The sequence below is a fragment of the Leopardus geoffroyi genome, chromosome E1 (assembly GCF_018350155.1).
Source record: "Leopardus geoffroyi isolate Oge1 chromosome E1, O.geoffroyi_Oge1_pat1.0, whole genome shotgun sequence".
NCBI lineage: Eukaryota > Metazoa > Chordata > Mammalia > Carnivora > Felidae > Leopardus > Leopardus geoffroyi.
Genome location: NC_059330.1, coordinates 48,261,887 through 48,276,697, shown reverse-complemented (window position 1 = coordinate 48,276,697; position 14,811 = coordinate 48,261,887). Strand labels below are relative to the sequence as shown.

Sequence of the window (14,811 nt, the reverse complement as noted above, 5' to 3'; positions counted from 1 at the left end):
AGGCGGGTGCTAAAGGACCACACGGCTGTCCCCGTGGCCGTGCCTTCTGGGAGTGGGGGCCGAGGTGGAAGGGTCTTTGCTACGTAAATGAAACCCGGTGCATCGATGAAAAACTAAATACACAGAGACTGTGTAGCAGAGTAGAGCTAGAAATTCTTTTTTTTTTTTTTTTTTTTTAATTTGTAAGATCTTCTGCCACTTTATGGCTTTGGATCAGTCGCCCTTAAGTGACAAATGGTTTGAGATTTACTATCAAAAACAAAAACTGAAGAATGAAAAGATCTCAGCATAAAGAACAGTACATCCTTGAGAAGAGACCTGCCTCATTTGGAGAGGGAGTTGGAATATGTAGCCACCGTTTTCGTGGAGTCTCTCGACAGTCGGGGAGTAACCAGAGGAAAATCCTAACTCAAGGACAAATGCCTGCTCCTGACAAAAATCAAGGGAAAACCAAGAAGTAAAGGAACCTTTTTTAGCCAAGAGAGAAAACTCTGGTTACTTGCAAGTACAGCCAGAAGGCTCAGCAGCCATCGACCCCAACCAGAGTGACTTTAAGCAAAATCATACCCTTGGCTTATAAAGGGTAGATAGCTTTTACATTTAATATTTTGTTTTCATCCCTTTGACCCAAGGTTCCTACTTCGGACGTTTATTCTGAGAAGCTAAGACACTTGCTCGGCGTGTGTTCACAGACACCTATGGTAGTGTCATTCAGTAGTTACTAAATGTCCAGGACTTGAAGATTGGGTCAGTCAATTATGGTGCCTCCATGTGACGAAATACACAGTAAAATGTGATACTGCTTTGTATTTAAGGACATGGAAAGATGTTCAGAATGAGCTGTTGAAAAATAACACCCTAGACCACCAGTCTATTTAGTATGATTTCTAAGAAAACATACTCCTCTTTCTTGAATGAAACATACCAAAATATTAATATATAGGTAATTTCCTTTTTAGTTAACTGTATTTTCTAATGTTGATATGAGTATGATTTTATCTACATAAATGGACATGTGAGTAAATAATTAAAAAATAACAAGTGACTAAGATATTTCACCATAGGCTGTACTTTAAAAAAAAGGGGGGGGGGCGCCTGGGTGGCTCGGTCAGTTGAGCATCTGACATCGGCTCAGGTCATGATCTCACAGTTCGTGAGTTTGAGTCCTGTGTCGGGCTCTGTGCTGAGTGCTCAGAGCCTAGAGCTTGCTTCAGATTCTGTGCCTCCCTCTCTCTGCCCCTTTCCCACTCATGCTCTGTCTCTCAGAAGAATGAATAAACGTTAAAAACTTTTTTTTAAAAAAAGGGGGTGCCTAGGTGGCTCAGTCAGTTAAGAGTCCAACTCTTGATCTCAGCTCAAGTCATGGTCTCACGATTCGTGGGATCAAGCCCCACATTGGGCTTCTGCACTGACAGAGCACCTGGGAGAATCCCTCTCTCTCTGCCCCTCCCCTGCTCATGCTTGCTCGCTCTCAAAATAAACATTAAAAAAAATGCAGTCATGACCGAAAAGATCATTGGCCATCAGGAAGTAAATATCTCCTAAGAGCTAGGAGGAGAAATATTAGTAATGAGCCATCTGGAGAAGGAATCAGAGTTACCTCAGGAAAGAAGGAATCCTGCCCCCTCTGGACTTTGCAGTCAGGAGGGAGAACAGGATACATTCATCTGTCTCCTCTGTTGTGTTTAATCATTGAATGAATACCAGCTGCTGGAGAATTTTCCAGCATTATAGGGAGCCACGAAAATCAGCCTTCTTGCAAATGTATGTTATACTTTTTCCAGTCCATGACAAAGATGAAGCATCTCCCTACTCTGAAATACTAGGCTTCAGAATTTGTCCCATGCCATCTTAGAATGTCACACAGGGTTCCTCACATGACCAACAACCCAATTCTGTCTTTACTAAATTGAACAAAGATGATAGGATCTTGGAGACTCTTGAATAAATATGTTTCCATTTATCTCTGATTTGTTCTCAGATCATCATATAAACTTGGCCATGAATTTTTTTTTTTTTTTTTTTTTTTCAGAAAACAAATAACTTTGTTCAGGGCTGGCAAGGGTTCACATAATTAAGATGCCTCGTATATTCCTATTTTATTTTCCTTTCAAACGACGGCACTGGAGCTAACCAAATCTTTAATTAGCACAAACATTATTTGGTGCTTAAAGAAGTGTTATAAAAATTCGTCTAATAGAGAACAGATCAGTGTTTGCCAGAGGTTAGGGATGGGGGGAGGTAGCTTGTGACCCTAAAGGGGTGGTAGAAGGAGGCTTCTTTGTGGTGATGGAGCTTTTTTTTTTTTTTTTAAGTTTAGTTATTTTGAGAGAGAGAGAGTGCAAGTCGGGAAGGGGAAGAGAGAGGGAGAGACAGAGTCACAAGAAGGCTGTGTGCTGTCAGTACAGAGCCCAGTGCGGGGCTCGAACCCACAAACCCGTGAGATCATGACCTGAGCTGAGATCAAGAGTCGGACACTTAACCACCCAGGTGCCCTGGAGCTTTTCTTATCATGACTGTAAATGTGATAAAATTTCATGTGATTATATTCACACACTCAATGAGTGCACCTAAAAACTGGCGAAATCTGTACAATCTGGTGCCCATATCTGTATTTCTGGATTTTGATCATCTACTCTGGCTTTGTAAGCTATTATCACAGGCAGCGGGCGTGGGGGGAGGCTGGTTGAGGAATACACAGGAACTCTCTGCACTATTTTTACCACTTGTGAGTTTAAGCTATTTCAAAATAAAAACTTAAAACAGGAAAAAAATATTACTGTTTTTAAATAGCATTAACAGATTCCACTGTTCAATTCTACCTCTTGGTTTTCTTTACCTGGTGATGGTATATTCCAGACAATGCTTGAGCCTTCATCTCTTGGTCCTAGAATGAGCAGACAGGTGCTTCTACTCTGTAGCCCTGACTTATAACATGAGAGGGAAGTAAGTGTATGTTGTGATAAGCCACTGAGATGGGGGTGTTCTTTGCTGCTAAGCTAACATAACCTCTAAAAGGTAGATGGTCTCTGATAACCCCCAACTTAAAACTATCTTCAGTTGACCTTAAAACCTACAAGCTTTCAAAATTTGAAGTTCTTAATCCATTCTTTTGTCCTTCCTCAAATATTATAAAATGGCAGTAGGGTGTGAGCTCTCTCTGTGTCTTTGTGGATTATATTACTACTCAAAATGTTTTCTGTCCCTTCACAGAGAGGATTATATACGCTTGCCCTGCTGATTCCCAGCTTGGCCGTGTGTCTTGCTTTGGCTGATGAAATGTGAGCGGAAATGATGGCATCATTTCCAAGTCAGAGATTTAAGAGCCGTTGAGTGGTTCTGACATTGTCCTTTGCCATGAGACTGGCAATATCCCAGATGAGGGCTGCTCTCTCAGCTTGGGGTCCCAGGAGAAAGAACAAAAAAATAAATGTTTACTGTGTTGAGCCACTGAAAATTAGGAGTGATTTGCTAATAAAACGTAATTCTGCTTCTCCCAAGTGAGACTTGACCTGAGCCACACCTGAAGTCTTTACCACCATATACATGTTGCCTGGCACATAGTTAAGTGTCTAGTAAATGATTTTTGGGGTGAAATGAAGAGGAGATCCCATACTTTTAAATGAATAACATTAGGCTTTGTGACTTGGATATTTGCACATTTTAAACATCTTAATACCAGAATTTCATACTAAACCATCAAAGATTCTTTTGTGATTTGAAAGCTATAAGTGACAGGACATCAATATATGTCAAGTTTTTGTCCTAAGATGATGGAAGCATATAAGTTTGATTACAGGCAGGGAGATGGTGGTTATATTATAACTTTTAATTAAGATTTCCTTCTCGGGGCGCCTGAGAGGCTCAGACAGTTAAGCGTCTGACTTCGGCTCAGGTCATGATCTCACGGCTTGTGAGTTCGAGCCCCGCATCGGGCTCTGTGCAGACAGCTCAGAGCCTGGAGCCTCTTCAGATTCTGTCTGTCTGTCTCTCTCTCTCTCTCTCTCTCTCTGCCCCTCCCCCGCTCACACTCTGTCTCTCACTGTCTCTCAAAAATAAACATTAAAAAAAAAAAGATTTCCTTCTCATTGATGGCTACTGGTTCCAAATATCTGCAGAGTGAGCTCATATAGGCACCTTCTCAGCAGATTGCTGGAAAAGCTATAGACACAGTTCGTTTATCACCAGGTTGAGCAGTTGTGCCCCAGTTCCTTTGACACGTGCAGGCTCTCCCTCCAACGGCATCTCATGATCCATTTGAAATATAACCATATATATTCAGCTGGGATTCAAGGTAATTTGGATTACAGAGGCAATGTGTGAATTCATTCTTTTTAACTTAAATCTTTTCAGATAGGTGTAGTCTCCTCTCCCTGTCATTTCTAAATCTATTCTGTCACTACACTTTCCCAGAGGCGCATATATATATATATATATATATATATATATACACATATATATATATACATATATATATATGTATATATATATATGGCTGTATTATTGTTCTATATCTGGAGGGGTTGTCTTTCATTCTGTTTTTCTACCTGAATGTCATTTTTTTTATGTTCCATTCTGAGGTTGTACTCTTTTCATTAGACAGTATATCTTAGAGACCTGTCCATGTTATGGTTACAGAAAGACCTAGCTCATTTGATTTAACTGCTACGTAGTATTCCATAGTATGAATATGTTTTGGTTTATTTAGCCATTGTCTTGCTGGTAGAGATTTATGTAGAATTTTTTTTAAGAGTTGGCTGCTTTGTATTTAATGGTTACAGCATCTTGTACAACTGGGCAAAGGACCCATAAGAATTCCTCTACTAGCAGAACCCGGTTGGACAAGTTAGTTCACCTGTAAAGATGTGTGTTCTTCATCAGAATAAAATAGGGCTACGTTAAGATAAAAAGTGAACTGTCAACAGAAATGCAAGTTCCTTGGTTCTTCCTTACGACAGGCACCATTCAAGCAAGCCCGTGTAATCAAAGGCCTGAGGCATGCCGTGCACCCAAATATCCAGTGGACCAGGCCGATTCTGCAGCCTGAGAAGGGATTTGGGAGCCTTGCTCAGTACATGGTGTCCAGTGTAATAATTATGGTGATATTCAAGTTACATAAAGTCACCCTGATCATATGATCTGGTTTTGGTTATATTCTCATGGTAACAACAACAACAACAACAACAACAACTTAAATAGGAATTTTGAATGTTATTAAAAAAATTTCCCAAGAAATTTAAGATCACAGAAATGATGCCAGATTCACCCTTGGAGCAGTGTTCTTGGTGTTGCTTGTATAGTCAGCATGTGGGTGACATTTAGACCCAGGCTTGGCTTACAGTATGATTCATGAGAACACATCAGATGGTGAACATGGGGAATTTTCCTTGGTATTTAGAAGGAGCAGCTTGCAGGAGGCACACTGCTTGGGGCGCTTAAGGAAGCCACCCCACAGGCTTCTCTCAGTTAAAAACAGTCTTTTCAAGAGACTCTTGAAGTCTGAACTCTGGCCCTCAGTGACAGCCATTTTGGTGCTCTGTGAGAAACCTGTGGGGCATTTCAGAGACCTTCAAATACTGCTGGAAAATCCAAGGCAGGCTGACCTCTGGCCAAAAGGCTGCCATTATTTTACTCGGCAAATTAAAAGGGCATTTGAAATGATGGCTGTTCAACTGTAAACATCAAAAAGCATCATTGATTGCCTGCCAATGGTTGTATAGGGAGCTTTAGCCCCTCTGGAGGTTTCACATTACACATTGGAGGGCTCCAGCCTTGAAGGCCACGGCTTAAAGCGTACCTTGAGGGGTGCCTGGGTGGCTTAGTTGGTTAAGCATCCAACTCCTGGTTTCAGCTCTGGTCATGATCTCATGTTCGTGGGTTCCAACCCTGCATTGGGCTCTGCCCTGACAATGCAGAGCCTGCTTGGGATTCCCCTCCAGCCCCCTCCGCCCCCCCCCCCCCCAAGACCTCCCCTGCTCGCTCACTCGCTCTCTCAAGTAAACATTAAAAAAAAAAAAAAAGACAACTTCTCTTGAGCACACCTTCTAGATGGTTATAGCTAACCCAACAAGAAGGCATCCAGGACACTTAAGGCCTCATCAGTATCAAAATTTTGTGCAGCATAGACCCATGGGTTTATTTTCAGCCCATTGCATAATGGTGGTGGTGATTTTGACAAAAGACTGACAAGTCCTGGTAGAAATGTGGAACAATGTCTCCAAGGAAAGCTAATTAAGTTTTAAGTTGCTGTATTATAAAAACTAAGATGTGAGAAACAGACCACAGATGCTTTCAGTAGAACTTGAAATTTTCATTTGTTACTTTTTTCTAAGAGGTCTAGATTTAGATTTGTGGGTTAGACTTCATTTGTGCCTATGAAAATTGGTTTAGTCAGAAACTTCTTTTTTCTCCCTCTAACTGCGTCTACAACAGAAACAGCAGAGCTGAATGGCTCCCCCTTTCATTATAACATAATGTCAGGCTTCTGACATGTGACAGTAGGTTTCATACTCCACTTAATGAGAGGCTGCCAGCGTCTAGAGAAGTAAAAAGTAAGATTATATGTATTGCATTAAGTGGGGGAAATTTTACTAACTTTGTAATAGTGAAGGCCTGGAGTATACCCGCCATTTGTGTGTCTGTTGGGGGCGGGGGGGTGTCTAAGGTCAGACTCAGCCATAAGTAATATGTAGGATACCTTTATCTCCAATCCTCAGGTGCATAGTGGTAAAAATAAGCTTTTGTGGGGGCGCCTGGGTGGCGCAGTCGGTTAAGCGTCCGACTTCAGCCAGGTCACGATCTCGCGGTCCGTGAGTTCGAGCCCCGCGTCGGGCTCTGGGCTGATGGCTCAGAGCCTGGAGCCTGTTTCCGATTCTGTGTCTCCCTCTCTCTCTGCCCCTCCCCCGTTCATGCTCTGTCTCTCTCTGTCCCAAAAATAAATAAAAAACGTTGAAAAAAAATACCTTTAAAAAAAATAAGCTTTTGTGAAGACCTTAGTACACATTCACTGAAGGCTCAGCATGCGTGAGACAAATGGTTTTAGAGGAAAATAAGACAGGTGACTGTATCCAGGTGGCTTTGCAGTCCTAGAGGCCTCTGTTTCTTTTCCCTTTTTGCTGGGGTCTCCAGGGAGCTTGGGTATAATACTAAAAATTCTTGCCTTGGTTCTGATCCAGCTGCAAATTCAGCATTGAGCTTGAGGGCCTCTCGGACTTCGTCCTGTCCTCTGCGTGTATGTCTGGGATGTGCTTGTGTGTGTGATACAATGAGGAAGAAAATGAAAGAGGAGGTAAAGTAATAACCCCATAAGCAGCAGAATGTGTAAGTGGCATATTAAAGACTGAAATCACACGTTCTGGAAGGCCAGTGGAAAGAGGAAAATTCCCGGAAGGAGGAAGCAGCTTAGTGATTTGCCATTTTTGGTGTTTGGGCCTGAGATGGTTAGGTTAGGCCAGGAGGGAGCAGCGAAAACAACACGAGACAAGCCTGGGTTACATGCACCCCCAGAAGCCCACAACTTACCTTTCAAGGCCCACGACCCCCCCGCTGCCACCGTCACTTGGGGGGGGGCCCGGTTATCCTCCACCCTGAAATCCTTTTGTTTTGAAAAGCTGGTCAGAAAGGTTTGGAAATAGCACATGGTTTCTTTGCTTTGAGAAAAGCATTCTGATTCTGGTTTTCCAATAAATCTTTCAACTCCCCCTCCCACCACCCTGTCACGAGATCCGGTGGGTTATGTATTTGGTGGATAGCAATATACGCTCCTTTGCTGGTGGTCTACTTGAATTCGTGGTATTTACCCAGCAAATAGTACTGTATTCCCCATTCGGTACACGGTGTATTTGGTTCATAAGCTGTACAATAAAAATACACATATTGGAGGGGCACCTGGGTGGCTCAGTCGGTTAAGCATCTGACTTTGGCTCAGGTCATGATCTCTTGGTTTGTGAATTTGAGCCCCGTGTCAGGCTCCGTGCTGACAGCTCAGAGCCTGGAGCCTGCTTCAGATTCTGTGTCTCCCTCTCTCTCCGCCCCTCCCCCACTCATGCTCGCTCGCGCGTGCTCTCTCTCTCTCTCTCTCTCAAAAATAAACATTAAAAAAAATACATGCATGGGAATTATGCATGTAAGATCTGGTGAAACCCTGAAGTCTGTTGTTAATGCCACTTAGCAGCGTCCCAGGCCTGGTTTTCCTAACATATTGTGGTTATATACGATGTTATCACTGGGGAAAGCTGGGCGAAGCATATATGGGAACAACCTGTACTATTTTTACAGAGTGCTGTGAGTCTTAAATGGTTTCAAAATAAAAATTAATAGTTTTTCTTTCTAAAAGCAAGACCGAATCAAAGAGATCGTCCAACCTGGTTAACTTTTATTTTAGTGGTGGCCTCCCTCCCCCGACCCTCAGCAGCCCGCGGGCGTCTCCTGACACCTGTAGGGCCCCGTGAAATGCCAACTCCAAAGTGCTGACCCAATCCCTTCAGATTCCTGATGAGGAAATCAGAGCCCAAAGAAGTCAGGCACACCACTAGCTAGCAGCCATGGATAGGAACAGAAAGAACCTGAGAGCTTTTTAGGACAGCTGTTCTCTGTAAATCATCGTAAGTCATGGCTCTTTAGCTAACAGTGTGGTTTCTTTTGTCAGAGGAGGTGAGATTAATTCAACTGGAAATGAGTGTCCGTGCTCCTGCAGTCCATTTCCGTGGAGGGAGAGATGAACTGTCCTTACGGGCAAAGCAGTACACAGTCGGGTTGGGTTGGCGGGTGGTTTCATGGTTTACCACCCAGCGCGGGTCACTTGCCTGGGAAGGCCGGTCTGGGGCAAGGGACAGGAACCCAGGACCCCAGAGGAAGTCGCCTGCCTTCTTGCCAACTTGGCTTCCGTCCCAACCACCTATGAGCCCCAAAGTTGATCAGCTTTCCTCTTGCTCTCTTCCCATTCTGGCCCACGTCCACTATTACTGGAAAACCTTGGGCATCTTAGAGTTTCCTTATAAGGATAGTATAACTGTAATAATCTTGTATTTGTCTAGGGATTTTCAGGTTGCAAAGCCCTCACTCATGTTCCCTAAGATAAGCCCCACCCCCAGACAACGACATAGGCAGACTGGCTTTATTTCTGCTTTAAAAAATGCGTGACATGGCTTGTCCAAGGTGGAATTTGTATCAAAACTCAAGTCAGAACACAGGTCTCCAGAATCCTGGTAAATGCTCTTTTTGTAGGAGAGGTCTTGGTCATTTGTAAAGCAATTGCACGCACTTGATGATCAACGAACAGGTTGACAGTTATTACTATCGTTATCGTAGACCTGATCTTTGGCCACTCATGATTTTGGAGTGTGAGGACTCCCAAGACTTGGTCATCCTCCACTCTTCTACAGAAGGTGGAAGTGATGGTTTCCTCTCTTCCTACACCTCCAAACGGTTAGAGCCTAAAGATGCCATTTGGGGACCAGATGAGTAGGACTTAGATTTTCCTGAAAAGTGAAGCAGGTTGCCTGTGTGCCACATCAACAGAGATCTGAGTGACAACCGACTGGCAGGACAGCCACCCTGGAGCTGCCTGACACACCCAGGCTCCAGAGGGCTGTGCGTGAGCTGCCGTGCCTTATTTAGTGCCTGCTGTTGATGCCTTCCTTCTGCAGGGAGAACTGCCTGATTCTTTTCCTCTAGCACCCTGTTTGCCCTCCACGTGGTGGGACGTAACCTTTACTGTCAACATGAGAACTTTTAATTGATCCTGACATTGTTCTGTGCCCTTGACGTTCTGCCTAACATCTGGGAGATTGGAGAAATGGTGGGATGCTCTAACGGAGGAAGGCTAAGCCCATACTTGAGACCATATTCACAGCTACTACTTGTTAAGGAAAATAATCTCCCAAGGATGGCCTTGATCTTTCACACCCTAAGAGACATTTAGAAAGTAAACTAATGACCTACCTCAATATTGCTAATCATCTGCACACACCTGTACCTAGCACCTATTAGGCACTTACTAGATCTTTACGAAATGACCTTCTAAAGGCCCTCAGTCTTTATGTGCCTGCCAACATTAGGATCACCTGAAGGATTTGTTGAACCATGAACCTTGAGGCCTCACATAGAGAGTTTCTGATTCATTCAGTATGGAGAAGGGCTTAATTTCTGACAAGTTCCAGGTGATGCTGGTGCCTTGTAGAGACCATATTTTGAAAACCATGATCTGAAGCAGAGGCAGGCAAAGTTTTTTGTTGTGTTGTGTTTTGTTTTGTTTGATTTGGTTTTGTTTTGTTTTGTAAGGGCCAGATAGCTAATATTTTAGGCTTTGTAGCCATGTTTTAGGCTTTGTGGGCTCTGTCACAACTACTTAACTCGGCCATGGTAGCCACAGAAAATATATAAATGAGGGAGCATGGCTGTGTTTTAATAAAACTTTATTTACAAAACAGGTAGTAGGCTCATTTTAAAAAATGTGTTGTAAATATAAAACTTTGTTTGAAAATATGTTAAGATCCTGGATGGATTTTTTCAAAGCTCTTGGGTGGGAATCAGTGTTAAAGATGCAAACGTTGGTCGGATCCTATCTGAGCCCTTCCCTGGCCACGTGACTTTGAAGGTCACTAATGCCTCTGCAGACTGAAGATAATAATACAGTGAAAAATGAAATGTTAACATGTATCGAGTCTGGTGCTTGCATGTTTAGTGTAATATTCTTTATAAGATTCTGCATGATTGAAATATTCTAGAATTTTAAGTTTTATGACTTGAAAAAGTAATTATGGTTGACGCTTGAACAACATAGATTTGAACTGCATAAATCCACATATACATGGATTTTGTATTACTTTCTCTTCTGTTTTTCTTAACATTTTTTTCCTCTAGTTTCATTACAAGACTACAGTATATATGACCTATAGCATACAAAATATGTGTTAATCGACTATTTATGTTCCTGGTAAGGCTTCCAGTCAACTGTAGGCTATTAGTAGTTAAGTTTGGGAGGAGTCAAAGTTATACATGGATTTTCAACTGTGGGGGAGTGGGTGTCGATACCCCTAACTCCCTCCTCCCCCCCCACATTGTTCAAGGGTCGGTTGTGTAATTCATTGGCATATGCGGCCTAGATTTTAGACTCTAAAGTCAACCAAAAGATAAGTCATCTTATAGAATCAAAATCACCTTTGGAATTCCCTCAAGTCACCACCAGCATCTAGGCTTTTAGAAAGTCAAAAGCCAAGAGTATCTTTCTTTCGTGTATACACAGCACTAGACTAACGGGGTAAGTCAAGCTTACCTTGTCTGCAGTGGAGCTGTTGATCTCATGCCCATCCCCAAAACCTTGTTCCTCTTAATTCAGTCAATGGCAGCTCTGTAGTTACAGCTGATTGGGCCACCAAAAATGATTCAGGAGGAGGAATTTAACAAGGAAGTGCCCTGATAAACAGACTTGAGTATGAATTTTTTTTTTTTTTTTAATGTTTGTTTATTTTTGAGAGAGAGCAGGGGAGGGGCAGAGAGAGAGGGAGACACAGAATCCAGAGCACTGTCAGCACAGAGCCTGATGCGGGGCTTAAACTCACACACCGTGAGATCATGATCTGAGCCGAAATCAGATGCTCAACCGACTGAGCCACCCAGGTGCCCCTGAAACTTTTTTTAATATTTCAAGTAGGACATGAAAGTCTTTCTGCTCAACCCTCTATGTTTGCATATTAGTAATGGAGGTCCAAGAAGCAGAGGCACTAATCTACCTAGATAGACCCACCCAAGCATTTAACAAGACTGACTTGTCTTCGTGACAGCTCTGTAAGATAGGTCCTGTTAATTTCCCAGTTTGCAGTTGTGGAGGAAATGATATTTGTCCGAGGTCCCGCTTCTCGGAGGTAGTCACCCTGGAACTGAACCCAAGCCGTCTGACTGCAGGGGCCCATGCTCTTTACTTACTCTGCTAGGCTGTATATAATGTTTAGTTCCTTATCTGCGATCTGTCTATAGATTGAGGAACAGAAAGGCTATTTGAGAGAGAGCTGTTTTGTACCTTCAGTAATTTGTATGTTATGCTAGGGAAAGTAATGAGATGGCAGCAGGGGGCCATGGGGAGTATACTTTCAGTGCATTTCCAATTTTCACCTGATTACCTTGGAGCTTCCCTGTGCAAATGCATATAATGTTACGGGAAATAGTGCAGAAGCAGGAAGATGTCTCTGTTGGTTTGGGTGCATATCTGGTCTTAATATTGTACTTCTAGAAAACTCGCCCAAAAGGAGATCACCCATGCTCCATTAAGCAGATCCAGGATCATTCCGTTCAGCTTCACAAATACACCCTGATTTTGCATCTGCCTTGTGCTGCAGCCTGTGCTAGGCGCGAGAGACCCAGCAATAAATACCGTGGCATGTAAAGCACTGTGCTTGCCCTCCAGCACTATTATGATTCTAGGTCCTGAGGTGGTAACATTGGTGAAAACCCTGGTGTGTGGAAATTACACCCCATAAAGAAAGGAAACATGGGTATTTCTTATATGGCTCAAAGTGGGCAGCTCATAAAAACTCAATGTGGCAAAGTCCCCACCACCCGTGCAATTATCCCAGAGAATGGTGCGCAGTCTGGTTCTATTGAACCTCGATGTGGGGAGGGGAAGAGGCAGGGCCTGAACTTGGCTTAGTCCAAAAATGTGTTTCTTTCGTGACTGGACTGAACAATGTGCTTCTTCTCCCCACCAGGACCCCAGGAGCAAGCACAAGTTTAAAATCCACACTTATGGAAGCCCCACCTTCTGTGATCACTGTGGGTCATTGCTGTATGGACTTATCCATCAAGGGATGAAATGTGACAGTAAGTAAGTTTTCTTTTCCACTAGATCAGGTGAGGCTCTGCCGTGTACCTGCAGGGTTTGCAGAGCACTTCGGGTTCAGTAACTTTTCAACACGAACTCATCAATAAAAAGACCCTATTCGGGGGCACCTCGGTGGCTCAGTCGGTTAAGTGTCCGACTTCAGCTCAGGTCATGATCTCACCATTCATGAGTTCGAGCCCCGCACTGGGCTCTGTGCTGACAGCTGGGAGCCTGGAGCCTGCTTCGGATTCCGTGTCTCCCTCCCTCTCTGCCTCTCCCCGGCTCATGCTCGCTCGCTCTCTCTCTCTCTCAAAAATAAACAAACATTTAAAAAGATTTTTTGAATAAATAAAAAGAACCCGTTCAAATACATACCACACCAGAAAAGTATAGGATCGCTCCACTGTCAGTGTTCTGATTTATTAAACTACTTACTTGCCTGATTGTGAACCCCCCCCCCCCCGCCCACACACAAAAAGAACACCCAATTTATAAATGAAGTTAGTACTGTCACAGTTTTTTGTGGTGGAAATCTTCCATCACTGTAAAATGCAGGCTACTCAAACCCCAAAGCAAATGCCATGTGTTGAAGGTAGACTCCCCCACCTCCAGATTCCACATTTGGTTAGGCTTCACGATAAGCTAAGCAACCCTAGTCATTATCTTCCTGTGTCTCTAATTAGTGGGTGGACTGTGGAAAAATCCAGTAGGCTCTCCTTAAAACTGAAACTACAATGAAAATAAAAACCAGACATCTTAAGTTTGCTCACCCTGCACGTTCATGGACAGATCAAGTTTCTGTCAGTCCGGTTAGAGATGCAATCACGAAGACCATGGACAAGGCATCAGCCCCCCTACATTCTCCTTTTTTGTCCTGCATGTATTGTCATCAAGCACCAGGTAGAAGGAAAACAACTATGGAAACTCTTTGTTTTGATCGTTCTTATGAGATTCTCCAGGCCGTTTATCTGTTTCAATAATGGTTTCTACTTTTAGGACACAAAAAGGTAATTACCGAACCTGTTTTTCTGGTAGACAGGAGAGTGTTGGGGAAACATCAATATATTGCCATTCGTTAAATATTGCTATTATGGCCAAAAGCTTTGTGTGTCCTGCATGGAACGAAGGCGGTGTATATACAAATCAAGGTTAAATGAACATTATAGAACAGATGGATGGTTTCTCAGCACATGGGGGTTCTTCACCTTAGGGAGCTGTCAAATTTAATAGCCTAAACAAAACCTTTGTGATGATCCAAACCAGTGGTTTTCTGTGTTTTGAGAAACCCTGGGATTCCAAAGACATGGTTTTTCAGGGATTTTGCAAATGTGAATTCTAAGTGCATTTGTAAATACACTCCTAAGTATTTTAAAACTTGGAACAAGAGTGAACACTTCATTCAGTGTGTTACACACTCAAGCTTGACAAGTTGGAGATGATGGTGGAGACCGTGTTCTGCCAGCTTTACTCATGGGGCTGAGCGTGCAGCCAAGTTTCTGCTACCGAATCCACTTAACCGAAGAGCCAACCAGGTTGTATGTTGTCCAACGACATTTACCATCTCTACATATGCTTCTGTTCTGAGTCTGGATTTGGGGCTGCGGGACAACTTTAACAAAGCACAGAAGTAAGTGCCCTGTCAGGGCTGAACCGAGACAGCTGGTTTCACGGTTCTGTTTGGATCAGGGGGCTCTATAGGTTATCCACGAATGTCTTTATACCGAATAAATGGTATAAATTTGAATTTGTTAACTAGGCTTATGCTAATGAAGGAACACTCATCTGGTTTATATGTTGGGATTCTGCTTAAGATTTTGTTGGAAAAATGGGTCCCGCTACTAAAAAATTTTGAAAGCCGCTGAACTGGGCCAGTGCTTTCGTTTGGTTTTGTTTTGTGGTCAGCTCTTTTCCTTGGAGTCGTATGGCTTCTGGGGCCTGTGCTCCTTCCTCAAGGGAAGCCAAGAAGCTCACGGGTGCCAGGACCCCAACACCTC

At 43.2% G+C, this 14,811-nt stretch overlaps 1 protein-coding gene across 5 annotated transcripts in view; it reads left to right on the top strand.

The window, feature by feature from the left end:
* PRKCA (protein kinase C alpha) overlaps positions 1 to 14,811 on the top strand; it is a 402,085-nt gene that overhangs the window by 260,455 nt on the left and 126,819 nt on the right. For all 5 annotated transcript variants that reach the window (XR_006715123.1, XM_045489495.1, XM_045489491.1 and 2 more), the window contains exon 4: positions 12,705 to 12,816. Coding sequence is in view for 4 of the 5 variants with exons in the window: in XM_045489495.1 (XP_045345451.1) it covers positions 12,705 to 12,816 (112 nt within the window). In the remaining variant the exon portion in view is untranslated. The remainder of the gene's footprint in view (positions 1 to 12,704; positions 12,817 to 14,811) is intronic.